This window comes from Tetrao urogallus, assembly GCF_951394365.1.
Source record: "Tetrao urogallus genome assembly, chromosome: 15".
In the NCBI taxonomy this organism is placed as follows: domain Eukaryota; kingdom Metazoa; phylum Chordata; class Aves; order Galliformes; family Phasianidae; genus Tetrao; species Tetrao urogallus.
The window spans coordinates 11,231,669-11,251,254 of NC_136828.1; the positions used below are offsets into that span (position 1 = coordinate 11,231,669).

Genomic DNA, 19,586 nt, shown 5'->3' on the forward strand with positions numbered 1-19,586 from the left:
TTTGTAGAGACCCTAACAAGCTATTTTATAAAGCATTTTTCTGTTAGGACTGAATATCTCAAATTCTCAGATCTTGCCTGTGCTAAATCAACACATCATTTGCATTGCATTGATTTTAAAAATCCATCTCATCTAACTGGGGTGCACCCATGATGTAGATTCACCTCAATCAGCCTAAACCTTGCATATATCTATTAAGTTTAATTTGGGAAATTCTTATAAACAAAGATTTCATCTAATTGATGTTACCAAATTAAGCTAAATCAATAAAATGTTTAAGCTGGTGTAAATATGTAATTACAAGTTTGCACCAGTTTAACTACAATTGATTTGCCACTGATTGATGTTACAGTGGTGCACTCTTCAGATGAGGGAAGTCACAGGATATCAGTAACCCACAACAGCTCCTCACTGTGCACTTGGCTTCCCTTTTAACATTATGAACTGTATTGCATGTAAATTACAATTAACAGTATCAGACAAGTAATTTTAAGTATAAACTGTGGAAACAGTGAACCTTTTCCCTTTTGTTCAGATAACAAAATACAACCAGCTGTTCCTGATTAGGAAAGCTGTTCCACACTGCAACTTGCTATTTTTTTTTTTTAATCATGCTGCAGCTAATTACCTGCTGTTCTTACCTGTAATGAGTGTAAGGAGTAAGGTTTGGTACCTCCAGCATCTGAGCATCAGGTTCATTGTCCACCTCGTGGAGACTCACCCACTCCTCTTCATCACCCAGTACTCCCACCTACACATGGGAAAGGTCAATACAAACACAAGTGTGTGTGTGTACATGCATATATATGTAGATAATTACATACACTCATTTTTTTTTACAGTGTGTGCCTCCACTACCGAGGAAGGAAAAATACTTCTAAACACACAACATCCAGTTAGCATTTATTTTCATATGAAAAAGCTCTAGTAAGAGCATGGCCACATTAGCCAATTCTCCTTGTACTGCTGGGACTTCACTGGGATTCTCTGAGAGGATCTATTCCAGAAGAACACCGTGGGAGAGCTATTACCCAATTCAATCTCACTGCAACAATACGAATGTATCAAGGAGTAATATAACAAAATGAAGAATAGCCTTGATAATAACTCGCATGAACTGATGCATACTAAATAAGTCTCAATGGAGACAAATGCCACAGAAATGAAGACAGAGAAACAAGAACAAAGTCAAAGTACAGAAGTGTTTTAACCTCAGCTGCTGGGATGCACTTAGACCAGGCTCTTCCACGTGCAATGCTTTGTATTAATTAACCCCAGCACTCTGCTGAAAGTCAGCCCAACACAGTCCCTCAGCCACAGTACTGTTAGAAGGAACAAAAGTGATGGGAACTGAGAGCACTGCTTTCCATATAGATTGCTGGAGATGCAATGGAGTTGAACGAGGGCTTAAGGAGGAAACCAACAAGGCATGAGAGGAAGGCCAGCGAGATGTGAGACCCTGGGAGACAGCAGTGCTGGTGTGCAGGGCTGTGTGCTGAACACTGTGGAAAGGGAGATGGATGAGAGCTGGTGGGTGGCTGAGTTTCACTCTGGAGTGTCACAAGAGCAGAGAGATGGGATCTCAGACAAGGCTCCCTACTGTAATTCCTTAGCACCATGCACTCTTGCTCTAGTGCTTCAAACCTGCCATAAAGAAAGACAGTGAGTGCTTCAATGAAATGCTATCACTCCGTTCTTCCACTGCAGCTCCGGGAAGATCCCACTTCATCAAATATCCCTCAGGGTTGGACAAACATTCCAGTCAGCTGGCATTCCAGCTCCAACAACAGAAAATACCACTTGGGGAGAGCCATGAGCCTGGCCATATTTGAAGTCAGTTCCCTCACCCTACCTTGGTGTCCACAATTCTGTATTGAGGGATATTGGAGGGACAAAAGCAGCTATTCCCTTCAGCATCTATTTATGGACTTGATGTGCATGAAGGTGACTAATCCTTTTTGAAACATACTGACACTGCCTACTTCCACACACTGCTCTGGCAACAAATTTCAGAAGCTCACAACCTACTGTGAAAAGAGTAACCTTATTTAATCTTTTTAAAATAGATCACTTACGATCTGCATACTAGTTACAGCCATAGACATTATCAAGGCAGTTGATAGCAACACAGCCCAAACTATCTAGCAAATCCCAAGTATTTCAAACAGAAAATTAGGTTTCATTCACTTTCTTTTTTTTTTTTTTTTTTTTTTTTTTCCCTCCAGGAGAAGCAGCCTGATTTATTTATAGATGTTTTAGTTCTTTGCTCACTCAGGAGTCAATGTGCTGCATATTTATGTTTGTGCATGAAGAAATGACACAAGGAAAATTAGGCCAAAGAAATAAGTTCTGCATTGCATTGTGAGAGGAAGCCTTGGTGATTATTCTAGCAGAGGACTGTTTCCATGCAGGAAGGTGCTTGCAAAGGTGTTGATTGGTCTTTGAGTACTGATGGGAATCAAATACACTGATACACACCAAAGATCTTATTAAAAAGATGTCAGTGTAAATCATGGACCTTTTGAAATTCCCAGACCCAACAGTGCTTCAGAAACGTTGGTAAAGTTCCTAGATAGAGAAGCTTAATGAAGCAGCTCAATGCAGGTCTGCCTGGGAACACAGAACTGCCCTAAAACAAACACAGAGAACAAAGAGATACTATAGATTATACAAATATCCTTTATAGAGAGGATTGATTTCAGTCACAGAAACACTGAAAACTTTTAATAAAAAGTTTGTGATTAATTCTGTTGAAAATGCTTTGTAGAATGCTTATTTTAACGAAATTCCTTGCTCTTAACAACATCAATTCAAAGTGCTGCAGTAATTGTACAGCAACCATCCACAGTGTTTTGGAGGCTGCAAATAATCTCCAGGAGTGCATTAGAGTTTTCTTTTTATATTCTAAGAACAATAAACCCTTGTAAAAATATTACTTGCATAGGGGGAAAAAAAAAAAAAAGACTGCAGGTTTCAATCGTTATGCAGCAGCAGGCAGATCATTAATCCACATTAAGGACCACATGGTTCAGACCCATAGGCCCAAAGGGCTGTAAACAATCAGCATTGACTCAAGCTTGAGAGGTGTCCAAAACCTCTGCCTGTTCTACAGATGTGCATTCACCAGCTGGCTGCAAAAGGGGGAATATTAAGGATCTTTTACTTTTTGAAAGCTGGTGAAAGCTCTTATGTGCCCAGGACTAAAGCAAGTCCCTCAGAAGCCATCCCAGGACACATCTTTCTAATTTTAAATGCATTCCCTGCTAGGAATGATGGGTACATCCTATAAGGAAATGGAAAGTGACAACTGAGTCACTTCTACTGGCTGCCCTGAAGCTCAGGAGCCAGTAGGTAACAGGTGGCTGCTACCTGGTTCATGAGCTGGGGAACATGGGGCACAGACAGTCCCAGCACACCTCTTTCAGGCTCATTCTCTGCTGAAAGGCTGTGATGGAGAAGTAGAAGAAGATATCAAGCACAGGCAGAGTTCTGTAATTCACCAAAACTTCTTAAATAGATGAGGAACTTGCTTTAGTTAGAATAATACCTTGCAATGTGCCAGGATCTGATGCCAGCACGTGGGCAACTTCAAGGGTCTGATCTGCTGCTGCAGTCAGTAGCACATTTGAGAGTGTGCTGCCTTTGTGGGGAGTTTTCCAAAGCAGGAGGGCGCTCGGCTCGAGGGTAGCATGGTAAGCAGCATGGGGACTGCTGCGTGATTTCTGATCGTGCAGCCAAGCAATTCTAGGTGACTGTTAACTCAGTACAAGTTTCACTTATTTAGCAATTATTTCAGAAATGAGTCTTGGAAGAGAATCTTCACCGATGGGCTCCTATATTTTTAACTTCTCAAGGCATTTAGCAGGTTCCAAGTTTCAGGCTCTTGAAAGAAAAGGAAATTATTTTTTGCTGAAGAACTCTGATGTTAGATCAGAGGAAACATTTCTGTTTCAAAAATCAGAGTACAAAGGGATTCCCACAAGGCAAAAAAGAACTATGGGCAGTGGTTAGGATAAGAGAGTCCTATGGGGGGCCGCAGAGTCCCCAGTGAGCCAGTCTGCATTAAATAAAGTTAATTTGCAGGCTTATTTCTTACTGTTGGTTTTTGGATAGCACTATCCTCAAACTTCAGAAAAGGATTATGCTTGTGGCAGATGCACACGTATTCATGTGTGCATTGTTTTAGGAGGCAGATGAGAACACCAACTGTTTTGCTGTTGCCATCGGCATAAAAACTCTTTAAGAAATGCACTCTGCATCTTAACAGTTCTCAGTATAATAGGGCCACGAGCCCCAGGAGATCAGCAGGAACTGCCACAATTAAAATACCTATCTCCACCGCATCGCTTCATATGATTCCCTATAACTATCAGCCACGTATAAATCCCCATCTCTAGGCTGTTACCAAGGCATTATGTTCAATAAAAGATCACATTCATTTATTATTACAGAAATGAGATGGTATAAAGCAATATTGGAAATGATGTCAGAACCTTTTACTTCTCTACGGACTAGTTTCTCCATTTCTAAAACTGGCAATTTTTATGAATTTTATCAATTGACTTAACATTGCCTGATGGGATGCACTATGTAAGTGAAGTTGCAGAATTTCCACTTTAAAAAAATTTCAACAAAAAAAATTGAACTTTGGAATGTCAAATCATTTGCCGCAATCTTTCTTTTAAGACAGTAATGCTTCCAAAATTGTGAACAGTTATTAAGCACTAACAGCAGGATAGGGAAACACGATGTTTCTGCGCGTTACAGATGTACCCTGTGTTCTGCTATAGTTCAAGATATGTCAGAGTTTTCATTATAGAGGTCTATAACTCAGGCATTTGAAATCACTTTGGGAGAAATTTGGTGCACAGGATGTCAGCCTGGGTGCCATTTTTTTCCTACAAAATCCCTAAATCGATTCACCCATTTTTGATTTAAAGATTGGCAAAGTCATAATATTGTCAGGGCTTCAGACACTTTATTTACCAGCTCTGAAGAGAAAATGACACCAAGAGAATCACCTCGTACAATGGATGAGTCCTATCTTGGTCACTGACAAACTACAGAACCCAACAAATTCATGGCGAAAGTGAAGTCCGTCCCAACTCACAGCTTTACAAGAGAACACAGTGAGGATGCTTTCAAGGTTTTTGTACTTTGAAACTCCCTTTTCCAATTCTGCTGCTGCTCGTGATAATATTATAAGGAAATCTCTCTTAAAACAGCAGAAAGGCATTAAGAAAATCCTCAAAGTAAGCCCATGTACTCGTGGCTCTCTGACCTGTGCAACACCTGAATGCCACTAGTGAAGAGGTGCTGCAAATCTTCTGCTGTCTGCACAGTAATATTAATCACCAGAAAACAAATTAGGTGCAACAGAGGTCAACCCAGCTTCTCTCATCAGCCATGGAAAGCCTTGTGTTGTGGCCTTACTCATACCAAGGAATAGCCATGACACTGCCATTTATGTTCTTCTCCCAACAGAACCTCAAGAAAAATAAAGGCAAAATAAACAGAATCTGCTGCAGCATAGAGAGGGTGCAAACATGAAACCATATTAAGGGATTCATAGTCATTCATCATTGCAAATTGCCAGAAAAATATGTCTGCAACATATACTCTGAATCTGAGAGTACAGGATGACTGCTGGTAATAGGAAGGATTTACTGAAACTCTTTGGGGATGAACATGTAGTCTGAGTGTCAGTGCCACAAGACCATTACTTTTGGACCTTCTGAACAAGTGTCTGCAAAACCTTTATATCGCATTTGACTCCCTTCTCTTTAGATTATACCGCATGTAATGGAAAAGCAATTTTAGAAATACTTTTTAAATGGCATTGGTACTTTTTTGCAGCTTTTGGTTTGGAAATCCAGTTTGCTCCAGTCCTCTCAGTCTAAATGTGACGACAGAAGAGAAACTGCCGAAAAAAGATTTAAGAAATCCTTTCAGAAGTACAGAAAGTGGCTTTACTAGAAACACAGAAATGGGATTTTCAACGCTTGATATTTCAGTATCTACCAGCACTAACATCTTAAAGACCTGAGTCTCCTCTCATGTTCACTGACATAATTGAGAATTAGTTCCACAGTGGATCCCGTCAATTTACATCCCAGCACAAAAAGCAGAAGCCAAGGCCAGATGTAAAAAATTTCACATAAACTGGAATTCCCAGCTGTGTTTTCATTCAAACTGTTCATGAAGTATCAGACTTCAAAAATGGCACTTGGCCAAAATGGAACACTTGGAAGATTTTCTAGACCTGCCCTCACCAATAAAGTTTTGTACCACATAAAGGAAGAAGAAAAACACGCTTGTGAGGACACAGAAATCTAGAGAAAGGTGTAGCCCCAAGAGAGATGAAGGAGTAGGTACAGTATAAATGGGGTGTGCAATGTAAAACTACCAACCAGCTGTACAGAGGGAAACATGGACTGACATGCAGGACAGTTCTTCATCATGGCATAACTGTTTTGTGAAAGCTTGTACATCTTGGACAGACAGATATAAAACCCATGGAACCCGGCAGGGCAGGTCCAGGGCAGGATGGAGACATTCCTGCCCTCAACTCCTGCTCACATCACCATGCTCTCATCTCCTGCCCTGCATTGGGGCTCTTCTGATTGCACACAGCCTGTACAGAGAATAGATCTGTCTGAAACCCATTTCTTGGCAGGGTCAAGCCCTACAGCAGCTCCAGGTATGACAGGATAGAGAAGCTAGGAGCAAGAAAGTCTTGCTGGGAGTGATGGGGATGAAGTGAGGGGACAGGACAACCTGACCTCTTGGTTTAGCCTGACTAACAGCACTGTGAGATTGCGCTTCAAGAGAATAGAAAAGTTTGAATAAAGTGCTGGCAGAAAAGGGCTGTGAACAAAGGATTATAGGCAGCTGTCATCCTGGAAACAGGATTTACTCTATCAGTAAGGAATCATCAATTTCTTTGCATAACTGAAAAGATTTCTTGTTAATCATGTGAGCAAGATTTTTTTTTCTTCCAAGTATTAAATCCATTTGGAATAATGTTTCTTGCTGTGCCAAAGCTGAACAGTGTGGTGTGGTGCAAAGAAATGCTCAGACTCAGCATGACAGATTCTGCTGTAATTTTGGCTGTTGGAGCAAACACTGGCAGATCCAGGATCTACCAGAACCATCAGTCCCTTGACTTTACCAGCAGTGCATAAGATGCTGACAGGTGTTTGTGAACACTCATCTTTCCTTTCCCTCCCTGCACACCAAGAACCCTCCAATTGCTTTTGGTACTGACAGCTCTTGAAGGATGTGGATGAACACTGTAGCAATAATTACTGCCATTCTGAAGCATTCAAACTTGTTTAATTTCAGTGGCTTTTTGTAATTCTCGATGACAGAATTGAATTCCTACCAATACCAAAGAGGTGCTCAAACACATGATTCCCAAAGTCTGCCAAGCCACCATATTATAAAACTTCAGCGTTTAATTCTGCAATATGCAATAATGTGTATGTAAATTATACAAAATGTACCAACTTGTTCACAACAGTCTCGTTATCAAGTGAAGTGATTGTATCAACATGTCTAAGTGGTGACGGTGATTTAAGAAGTCCAACATTTGGTCTTAAAAACAGATTATATTATTTATAAAGATCTGTGGGTGGAAAGGAAGAAGCAAAGCTCATCTGTCAGGAAAACAAATGAGGAATATGTAAGCCCTCCAAGGCATAATGGCAGCAGAAAGAGGAATATCATTTAAGGCTGATGAAGGTGAGAATTCAGCCTATTCAAATCCAGAAACCTGAACAGAAAACCTCAGGATATTCCCTTACAAAATGGCACAAATACAGCCAGTATCAAAATAATGACATCTTAACCGTTCACTGCAATTCTCCCTATACTTCTGTTCTATGAGATAATTTCTGGCTAACACCTGGTCTGAATATGAACCTATCAGGACACAAACTCAGGTTAGAAACCATTTCTAAAATAAATGGACCAAACTCTGGCGAGTGAGTTGCTTGTGATGATCCTTTTCTGACTCTGTGAGAGCTCTCTGTCAGGGCCATACCTGGCCTTCCACTATCCACTTGCAGATGGACGTCTTGCCATCATACCCTGGACGGAACTGAAGCGTGGCAGAGCGAGGGCTGATGTTGGAGATCACCAGGTTGGACGGAGCGCCTGGAAGTTCTGCAGAAAGAGAAACACACATGAGAGGTGGAAATATTCCTGGTCTAAAGCACAGAAGCACAGGCTGGCAGTGTTTCAGCGTAGAAAATACCTTTATAACAATTACTATAGAGAAAATAGCATTGGTTTTATTGTTGGGATTTTTTTTGGCTGAGTATTAAATACAACATTACAATTTCTGCTGCTCTGAGCATGCACTGCATTTTACGGATCAAAAATGAAGAGAGTCCCTCTACAGAACTGCTGCTACAATTTTGGGAGTAACAGACAAAGCATGGTGGCTGGGGGAAGGCACTTCCAAGGCACCTAGTTCTGCTGCACTGCTTTTTGTCTAGAATTATAATCATTTTACCTCTTATGGTGTATGCAGCTTTAATATATTAACAATGGAAAAAGACTCCCAGGTTTTTGGGTAGTGGAACCATTTTATGCTTCTCATATTGATCTACAATAGATGGGCTTTATAAGCCATTTCTGATGGATGCATAAAGCAAAATGATTTTTTTTTTTTTAATTTCTGCTGTAAATAAAGAGGGTGACCTTCTATGGGGAAAAATCTGTAGCTCCAATCAGATCGTTGCCTCACATCAGTCAAGCTTACAGCGGCATTTACATTTTTAATACTGCCTGAATTATCAACAAAAACAAGCCCAGGAAAGGGATTAAATATAGATTGTTCAGAATAAATTTCCAATAGTACCTGCAATCATAAGCAATGGAAATTAGTACAATAATCAGTAATCATTTGTAATGTTTTACTATGTGCAAATGCAGCAGGCAAAAATGGGCAGATTTTTGGCACGTAGTTTTTAGTATGCATGAATACACAATATTTCTTGATATTTACTTCACATTTGTAGGAGCTATGATCGATAAACCAACTCTGACCAAACAGGATAATGCTGTTATCTGGGTAACGACAGGCAGCATGGCATTGATCCAGCCTGCAACTTGTCACAATTACCTGTGATTAGGGGAAAGAAAGGCAAGCATACTTCAAGACACACAGAAAAGTTCAAAAACACCAGAAAAGGGAAAAAAATGGATTACCATCAGTGATGTACATTAACTGCTCCACTTTGAAAAGTTCTACTTGTACAGCCTATAAATTAACAGAAACTGCTGGTTGGAGGTTTGAAATGGCTTTTTAGTTTGCTTTGTGTACAGGATGAAGGAGAGTGCTGAGTTTTAAAATCCAAATGCAAAATGCTAAATCAAATAATGCCCAGGGGCCCAAGTGGAAACTCAGACAATGCAGCAGAGGACTACTTTCCAAATCTTTCTCAGGCCACAGATGCCAAACGTTGCAAATAAGATTTCGGTTTCATTATGCAAATGTCCTCTCACAGGTGACATAAGTTATACTACTTAAAATAGAAAAACCTTTCTCATTTAGCAGCATCCAAACTCTACTTTTCCCCAAAAGCAGCAATTTTTATTTAATTCAGTTACTTTCAGTTTCAGTTTCCTCTCAGTTTAATTTCAGTTACTTACGTTACTTTGAAAATATCAAGAGCTTCCTTACTTTATCCACTTTATTGCTTTGTCTGTTCCTCCTGCAATCTCTACAACTTCTTTTTTTAAAAACAAAAACAAAAACAAAAAACTTCTTTCACAAAACCCAACTTTCTGGTAATTTCAAATCTTCATTTTAATGCTTTAATGCCTTCTAAGAGTTAGCTTCAAATTATGCGGTAAAGACTTCTGATGCTGCGTAAACAAACCCATATTTATCATAACTGAATCAAAGTCCCTCGTGACCCTTGGTGTGCATGTAAATCAGCCCGTTTTAACCCCTTTCCGTGAAGTTTCACTAACCTGGAGGCACCCCAGATGAGATGGTGGAGGACGTGACCCACCCGCTCCCTTTCGCAGTCACAGCTGCCACCTCGATGGTGTACGTGGTGAGAGATGACAGCCCTGTGATCTTGTACTCCAGAGTTGTGTTGGTGAGCGTGCGGGTGAGCCGGGATTCGTTCCTGCCATACACCTCCCAGGAGAGCTGGTAGCCTGCAAAGCAATGACACGGCAGTCAGGGGCTGTGGCAGTGGTGGGATCTGGCTTTTCTCCTAAAGCACTGTTGTGCAATAACCCAGAGACTGGCAAATGAATGCCTCTGTAAGGCATGCTTGTGTCACTGGTGCTATGGTACAGCTATGGAATGGTACTATGGATGGTTGGACTAGATGACCTCAGTGGTCTTGTCCAACATGGAAAAGGCACCCCAGGGAGGTGGTTGGGTCACCATCCCTGGATGTGTTTAAAAACCATTTGGATGTGGTGCTCAGGGATGTGATTTAGTGGAAGGTTGTTAAGGTAGTATGGTTAGGTTGTGATTGGACTTGATGATCTTTAAGGTCTCCTCCAAAATGAGCGCCTCTATGATTCTATGATCCTCTGATTCTGTGATGATGGAAACCTTTTATCTTATCTTATTCTTTAGAAAAAAAAGAAAAAAAAAGTTTTTTAAAAAAAGTTAAAATAAACATTGACTTAAATAACCAAGTATTTTGTAATACTGTTATTTCTGATAAGCACTGCCCATCAGATTACACACGGGGGCATGGAGTCGCAATGGAGTCTCTCCGTTTCTCTATGAATGCACAGTGCTTGCTGTGCAATGATTAGGAAACCTGAGGATAATCTCACAGAAAGGCAGGCTTTCATTCTGTGAACTCTGCACAATGAATAGGAAGAAACACTGGAAAATAAAACATTTTCTCACCATCTAGAACACCTCATTAAAAATCTATATACACTGAGTAGGGCCACTTCTTTTCCAGGCTGAAGCCACATTCACTGCTGTGTATCTGGAAATACTTACAAACCTAACAATGATGATCATGAAGAAACATGGTGGGAATCCTCTAGGAACCAGAAAAAACCCTACTCCCCACTGCTTGTTCCTCATACAAATCCTTTAGCAGGGTGAATCATTATCCTTTCTTTCAAAACCGTAGCGTAGCCAATCTATTGTCTAGGACTGCACTCACCTGAACCCCACATTATTCTTATATCATAACCAGGCTCTAAAACTCATTTCTTTTTATCGCTTTTATAACCATTTGCCTTCCAAGAACTTTTGAAACTTTCTACTGTCTGATTTGCTCAATTTTATCTCCAAATCTGCTTGTCCTCCTCCTGCCCAGTCCCACTTTATTCTCAGTTGAACCCACTTGAACCTTGCTGCACCAGTCTCCAGGGAGCGTGTCTGAAAAGTTTGCTTGATTGCAGCTTTCTTTGTGATTTGACTCAGGGGAAAAAAAGGAAAAAAAAAAATAAAAAATACCCATAGCTCTTGAATGCCTGTGAAATGGAAGTGAATGAAAAGGGCTAACAGAAAGGAACCCCGCTGAGACAACCATGCACGAGGCAAGCTGGATAGAGAAACTCCCCACTGGGTTCCTGTTCCCATCAGATAAGATGGGGAATTTAGACCAGTTGGGGTTGTTGGCTTTTTTTTATTATTATTTTTTATTTTTTTAAACCTAAGCTGATTAACACATTGAAATAGCAAAATACCTTATGGTTTTGATCAACAAGGAAGCATCATCTCATGAACTACAAGCATGGTAAGACACTCATCTGTGAGAGCGTTTGAAAGGTGTGAGATGTTATCCTCCCTCGGGTGCTAGCTGCCATCACTGACAGAATTTCACATTAACATATTTGTATGAAAATGGACTCAGACTACTCACATCGTCATTAATTATGGTTCAGGTGAAAGGGCACTGATAAACAGCAGAGAGGTGATACTTCAACCATTTGAGCTACATTGCAACCACCTGTCTGACAACACACTACCTGGGGGAAGGAGGAAAACTCCTGAACGCTCATCTGGAGCGAGCTCTAAGCAAGTGTCTGAAAAGTCCCATCTGTTAAATGGGATTCAATAAAGTCAGAAATTTACCAGTATCTCAGAGACACTAGAATGACCTGATGCCTTTAGCTTGAGAATCATTTGCAGTGATCAGAATGTGTGCAGTACAGGCAAGATTATAACATGCATGAAGATTTTGACAAATCTGTGGACTCTGTTGACTTTATGTGTTGTATGTGTTGAACCCTGCACAAGGACTGGCAGAGGGAATCAAAGGGAACCATCCTAGAATAAAACAGAATGCATTTTTCAAAGAAAGAAACAGAATAAGCAATGAGCAGGGGACTTCTCATGCTCTCCCCATCCATTTGTTGCTTACAAGCAGCAAGAAGTTTCCTGCACTGCACATAAGGCAGTCGTGAATGATTGAGACATCTTCCCTCCCATCTCAATGAACTTTGCATATACATCAAATGTTGGTGATTATTCTTTGAACATTTTGTTTTCTCCCCTGTGACTGCAGGGATGAGCCCCAGCTTTCCTGCCCATTAGGCACATAGTCTCTATGTATTTATCTGCTGAAAAAATGTTCGCTGGGAAATATTTTTCAGCTCACATGCAAATTGAAGAAAAGACAAAGAGGCGGCATTTACTGCAGATATTTCAGTCCTGAAGTATGGATAAATTCTACTTGTATAAAAACAGCAAACACACGCATATACGCTGAGCTGACACAAAGCCAGATGTAATCATGCATAACTAAAACAGATGAAACAATGCTGAAGGAAAGGAACAACATTGAGCATCCCCCCAAGTAGCATTTAAGCCACGATGACTGACAGATGGGCAGAACTTTGGGACATGTGGTTGGTAACAACGTGCTCTCTGTTCTGCCAGCAGCATGCATGGGGAGCCCAGTGCTTCCCTTGGTGCCCACACACCAGGAGCAGCACGGTGCCATGGAGCTGCCCTGCACTGTGCCATCGCACCCATCAAAGCCATAAAACGCTGCCTAACAGAAACTAATGGCCGGAGGAGTTTCAGAAATAATTTTTTGTTGATCTGGAGTAAATTCTCTACCAGTGAGCAGTACACCCAATCACAAACTGTCCGTCTGCATCCAGGTCCTCATAAATCAGGGTTTGCTGAGGGAAAGGGGAAGATACTGAAATTTACAGCAAGAGTAATGGGCAATTTCCCAGAGCATGGTGGCTGCCAGCCCCCTCCTCTGTGCGCTCCTCCTCCCAGCGCTGCTGCATGCAACAAGAAGTGCCCGTAAAGGTTTCAATGAGCAGAAATGAAGAGGAAAAGCTCTCAGAACTCCACGTGGCCTTCTGCAACCACCCGAGGTGCTCAGGGCCATGAACACTTCTGCTGCTTTTACAGTCTAAATGTAGTTTGCGACATTAAGGACATTTCTCTTTTCGAATAAACTTTGCTGGGCTTTTTTACATCAGCATTTCTTTGCGAACTCAAGTTCTTGAGTTCCTTCTTTCTAAAAGAATTTGCCACAAGAATAATGCAGAATCATTTTGCTCCACCAAGTTTCAACCCACTCTGGTTGCAGATCATTTCTAGAAGCACAGTTCTGCAGCACTAAGAGTGCTGCTAACTGCAGCTTTGCATGGATGAATATCGCACCGTATTGCTTAGATAACTAGATTTGGATTTAGATTTAGATTTGGATTTAGATTTTTTCACTCAGGCTTGAAGGCTTCGGACATCCTCACTGAATCAATACTGCTCTGCTTTCTGAAGTTATTAGTTTTTGATTCTGAACCAGTTAAATCAATGCATATTTCAGGAAGCCTACTGAGCTATAAGGCATAAGAACATGTGCATAAAAAACTCACAGATAATGTAAACATCATGGAAGTAATGTATATAAACAGTGCCTTAGAGATTCACAGAATAAACATGGACAGAAGCAAGTCCAATCCAAATAACCAGCTCTGCTAAAGTGAAAATGTTTCATGAAATTGGGCTGGTACAATGCGGAGGGGCCAAAGAGTCTCTTTGCTTTTCTTTTCTTTGTAATCCCCAAAAGCATTTACTTAAAAAAAAATAGGTATACACATTTATTAAATTAAAAACAAAATATCAATGCTGTCAAAACAGAATATTCGGATCCATGCAAAGTGATCCCTTCCCAACTACGATTTTAGCTCATTTAAAATCTGAGAGTTTTCTTGCAATTCACAACCTTGAAATCCTTTGTTAGACAGAATGTCCATCCTGTGCAGAAGTAATAGTTTTCCATTTGAAAGCAACATTGCCTCTCTTGATAACAGCTAGAGATTTTATCCACTATTAATAGCTGCCTTAATGAAAAATAATGAAGTTGCTGATGTTACATCTACTTCGGCATGGAATAAATAGATAAATAGCAGGGAGCAGTCAGATGGCCAGCTCATCAAAGAAACAAGAATTCTGAACTGCTGTGATGGTTTATACAGAATTAAGTAATGAATGCAAATTTTCTGTCCTGCAGTCCACAGCCAGGCCACTTGATCACAGATGAAGGATACTGCTGATTTCAGGGTTGGTCTTGATTGCAAATCTTAGCAATGCCAATTCAGATTTTGCAGCTGTAAATTCAACATAGGAAATCCCAACTCGCAAAGTTTCAGACTTTAAAGTGGCAGAGGTGGAGGTCACAGAAGATTTAACAACACCATCAACTCCATGGGGAGCTGATTTCTAATAAAGACTGCCTTTTCAGTGACCACAATCATGAGCTGCCAGTAATTGGACCCGTACTTTCTATAATGTGCCCTAGCTGACATTTCAATTACCCAAAAGATGAACCAGGAAACTGGTACTCGCAGCAGCCAGTTCTCCCTAAATGTTCTATTATGCAAACATTTTGTCATTGCAGTGATACATTCTACCCCACACACTGGAGGAGAAAAAAAAAAGTAAAAAAAAAAAAAAAAAAAAAAAAAAAAAAAAGTAGCAGCTGATACTTGCCTGTAATGATGCCATTTTTCTCTACAGGTTCTTGCCAGCTGACCTTGAGAGACGTGTCCAGAATCTCAGTGAAACTCAGGTGTCCCACAGCTCCCGGCTCTGGCAATCAGAAAAGGAAATCTGTTAACACGAGAAGCCCACTTACTTCTGATGTGATTCATGTGGCAAGGTTAGGGCTGGAGGACTGCAACATGGAGCTGGGACCAAGGGAAGCCTGCTGGAAACATCAGTGAGAACTGCAGGGGAGAGGGGAAGGATGGAAGGTGTTAAGAAGCACTCTGGCTATCATCACACAAATTATTTTATCTAGTCATCATCCCAACTGCGCAGAGAACTGAAGAGAGCAGCAGCGGGGGACTGCATGCAATGTGTTCTCTGTCTTTCTTCTTGATCTAATCTAATTAGAACAATCAAGCTGGCAATGTTGGAAGTGATTGCGTTTGTTGTTTCCCCTAGACAGCATGTGGGTACCCGTGCTGCTCTGTGCAGCTTCCTTGGGGCTGTGCTCCCTTTGCCTGCACGGAGCCTTCAGCAGGCGAAGGTCAGAGCAAGGGCAGCCTCAAAACTTGGACATTGTCCCTCAAAGCATCTCTAAAAATGTCCAGCATAATGGCAACTATCTTCTGCAAAACGAATACAAGTGTGTGAAACTTTTAAAGGATTTTTATGATGTAGCTCAAGAGCTCTTAAAAATTTCAGCTCCCTAGTGTGCAATGAAAGAGCATAAAATGGAATGACTGTCAAGAATATGCCATCCTCCCTCAATTTTGATCTTCAAGGAAGACATCCTGACTGATTTTTGATCCAACTGCTGTTCTGTCTTCAATTGATGTACTGGAAAAAGGAGTTTTTGTTCACTTTATATTCGCTCTGCTTCTGTCATTGGATCCCTGCCTGAGTATCCTCCAGCTCCGCTGACATCAGTTGGCAATTTCTCGTCTGCAATTTCATATTTTGTTTCCTCTGTGCTTTAGTCCAGTTTCTCATTCCCCTCCAGCTACGATAAAGAAAGAAGCCTGCCAGTAGGTCGGCTGTGACCACATTTGCAATTCTGCAATCCTAGGGAGGAAAATTTCCAAAACCATTCTGCGATGTGTAGTAGTCAAAGCAGTACAGAAAAGTGCTGATCTGGTAGCAATCTCGGGAATACCCGAAGAGAGCACAGCAATTATGCACTATTCAGGAACACATATCTGCACACATGCAAGCCACATACTCACAAAGCTTTACTCCAATTAGCTCCTGCCATTGCGTTCCAGTTTTAATGCCATAATGAAAAGCAGGTGCAGGTTACACCAAGCCAGGACGCATCGCTTCTGACTGGATGCCACATTTTATTTGACCTACAGTTCATCAGCAAACAGATTTACTTGCGCTGTTTTTTAAAGGATTGCCCAACTTGGCTTTGCAGACACACAGAAAATGATCACCTGAGACCATGAATGACAGTCCTTTCAAACCTTTTTACTCACCACATAAATCCTGGAACAAGTTAGATTCAACGAGTCCTCCACAAAGATGCATTACGCCGTGCTACACTGAAGTTCTCAGTCATCACTAAAACATTTCTGAAGGACTCAGAATCAAAAAATGCTGCTCATCTCTAGTGCAGAAGCTCTGCGCAGCACAAGTCTGCATATACAACAAATATGCAACCAGTCTGACTGTCTGTCATTCCGTGTACCATGATGGAAATTTCTAGTGTTTAAAATTGTACATGATTCCAGCATCTCTCTGAAATATTCTCTGTGTCTGACTGTGCCCTTCTCATAATTTCATAAAGTTTCTAAGGCTCATTTCTCCCTTAGCAGAAATATTGTTTCTTTCCTCTTCCCAGCTGCTTAATTCCCATGAAATCTTAGGAGCCGCCCATCTTTGGCTTCCTGCAATTAACCATGGGATCAAAATGCTTTTGGAGGCAGAAAGACAGATGGATCTGAGACAGACAACCAACACATTAACACTGCCAAGAGCCTCATTTCCTTAAGAAAACAGGCAAAATGTTCATACTGCACATAAGAACCTAACACGTTTTTCTTTCCTCCATGCCTTTTGCCTTGACTCCAGTTAAAAACATATCAGCTCATATTAATAGCTCATAAGATTTCTGGTGGTTGCACTGCTATCTGTGCAACCTTCTAGCAAGCAAAGGCTGCAGTCTAGAATCTGTTCCTGGGTCATATGGAGGAGGCAAACCACAAAATCAAAACCCATAGGAAAGTACTTAATTTTCTTCATAAACTTTCAAGAGTGTCTCATGAAAAAATGGATTAGCACTCTGAGCCTCACTTCTGTGAATGCTGCTGTTAATCAGATTTTCTTTACGGGAACACTGACTAACCTAAAAGATCCCTGTTAAGGAGAAGTAGTATTTCTAAAAACAATATCTTAATGGCTGTGGCAGACATTTTTAAATTCTTCTTTGGATCTGTAAATGTGCAGCAGTGTTTGAGATGCTCTGTGAAAAGAAACCCTATTGAGAACCAAGATCACTGTGGACACATAGCTAGATATGAGTGCCATTGCAACTCAGCTGTCATCTGAACAGACGTGCTGGATGTGTTAACCACAGACATGTCTTGAACAAACATTTCCAGGAAGCCACAGAGGCTAAGACATTTTCTGATGCAGGAAACAGTCTATATGCAAAACTATTTAGCTAGTTTTCTTTCACTCTATGGATGTGACTTTAATTTGCAGAGCAGAAGCTACTAAATCATCATGATGCTGGTTGTTTTACTTTATACAAATACTTGCAATATAGTATAGATATAGACATTTTCAGTATACTGAATAGCAGAAGGAAACAAACTTAAATAAATCATCGATTTCCACAGGAAGCCCTGGTGCTCAATTTCTCAGATCAATTCATAGTTATCTGGATACCTGAACATGGATTTAAGAGCATAAAGGTTCACAGACAAATGATGTATTGCATTAGCTGAACCACACCATGGAGATTTCAGCCTTTCATTTCCCAGCTGCACAAAAATGCACGTGGACAAGCAGCTGAGGTCACTGTCCGATGGAGACTAACTTGACTACAAACCGCTTTGTCAACTTGAGGCCTGATTTTAAGCACCCAGATGTCACAGTTCTTGCTTTTCTCTCCAACCAACCCAAACGTGAGCACTGAGATTCTCCACCAGTGCTGCCTACTCACTGTCTTCCAGCGTGCGCAGGAGCTGCGGTGCGCTGCGCGGCCCGTCGCCAGGGGTGGTGAAGCACAGGACTGATGTGTAGTAAGTGGTGTACTTCTTCAGGTTGGTGATGCAGCCACTGTGAACACCGTGGAAATCTGGAGCAATCGTGACCACCGTCACAGTCCCTGGAGCATCCACTGGCCATGCGAGGAGCTAGAGAATGTAAACGTGGATGAGCTCTCATTAGAAGATGTGTCCATGCAGAACTAGACAACTAGAGCGTGCTAGGCTGCCAAAACCATCTTAATCTGATTGTGAAAAACAAGCAGTGCTGTTCAACTACTGTCAGCTCTGACGCCGAACAGATGGACAGAACACTGTTACCATGATAACTGCAGGGATGTGTGTAATGCTTACTAGCAATAGGGGACATATCGATACTATAGAGATATTACAGCTCTCAATTTCTGCTACTGAACAAGGCCAAAATTATTGCAATTGCCTGTTTGTATGGCATGAGTCTTTTGTGTCCCTCTGAGCCGGACAATCCCTGCTGCTGAAAGAAAGATGCAAAGATGAAAGAAATGGAACTTTAGTGCTACTCTGAGATAAAAGCTTCATCTCAACACAGTGTTCCTTGAAAGATCCCACTGGGGGGAGAAATCCTCCTTCCCCTCCCACAGCCTTCAGCATCCCACAGACCAGCATTGCTAAGATGCAAATAATGTTTCAGTGCCTGATGATGTGGGGACAGCCACAAAAAGTCTTGCAACTACAGAAAGAATAGAACATGGCTTTAAGAAGGATTAGTACAGTTTTTTTAGCACCTAAGTCCCAAAACTGAGGCTCCTGATGAAATTGCTATGTATTTAAAGTAATGTGCTTGGCAAGCCATAGTTCTTCCAGGTTTCAGTCATCTCAGTGGCCTTGCTGGGTGATCATTGTTTCTTAGGGTAGAATATCTTGTCTGTAACTGCCTAAATGAGGACTTCAGAAGTTGATTTTTTGCAAATGACTCCAAAATGTTAAAACAATTTTTGAAATCACCTTAACAACTTCAGGGCCTAAAGCTTTAAAGTGCTTCGGAAATTTCTATTACGTCCAAAAATCCTTGTGGCTTATACAAGATGCTAAAATTCTATGCCTTACTCAGTATCTGTGTAAATCATGCTACTTGTATTGATTTCAGGCTCATAAACATGAATAGATGCCTGAAATTATTGAGCCATATTTAACACATTTCGCCAACATCTATTGGCTGATAATGAGACTATACTCCTTATAGTCAGAAAGCACAGTTAAAGCACTATAAGGAGTCATTTCGTTAGAAATATTTCATATTTGAAAGGTGCACTTTACTACTCCTTGAAATGCAAATAAATTTCAAAGAAAAGATAAAAAACGGATAATAGTTGATGGAATAGTAAGCTTTATTTTCTTTTCTAAATCACCTTTGTGGATTACAATTGGCATTAATAACTTTGAGG

At 40.9% G+C, this 19,586-nt stretch overlaps 1 protein-coding gene across 1 annotated transcript in view; it reads right to left on the bottom strand.

The window, feature by feature from the left end:
- The window catches only part of SDK1 (sidekick cell adhesion molecule 1), a gene marked incomplete at both ends in the record, with an annotated part of 357,418 nt that overhangs the window by 76,300 nt on the left and 261,532 nt on the right, over nucleotides 1–19,586 (bottom strand). Inside the window, 5 exons of the mRNA XM_079542659.1 lie at nucleotides 642–751; nucleotides 8,045–8,166; nucleotides 9,985–10,176; nucleotides 14,957–15,055; nucleotides 18,120–18,312. Coding sequence (XP_079398785.1) covers nucleotides 642–751; nucleotides 8,045–8,166; nucleotides 9,985–10,176; nucleotides 14,957–15,055; nucleotides 18,120–18,312 — 716 coding nt within the window. The remainder of the gene's footprint in view (nucleotides 1–641; nucleotides 752–8,044; nucleotides 8,167–9,984; nucleotides 10,177–14,956; nucleotides 15,056–18,119; nucleotides 18,313–19,586) is intronic.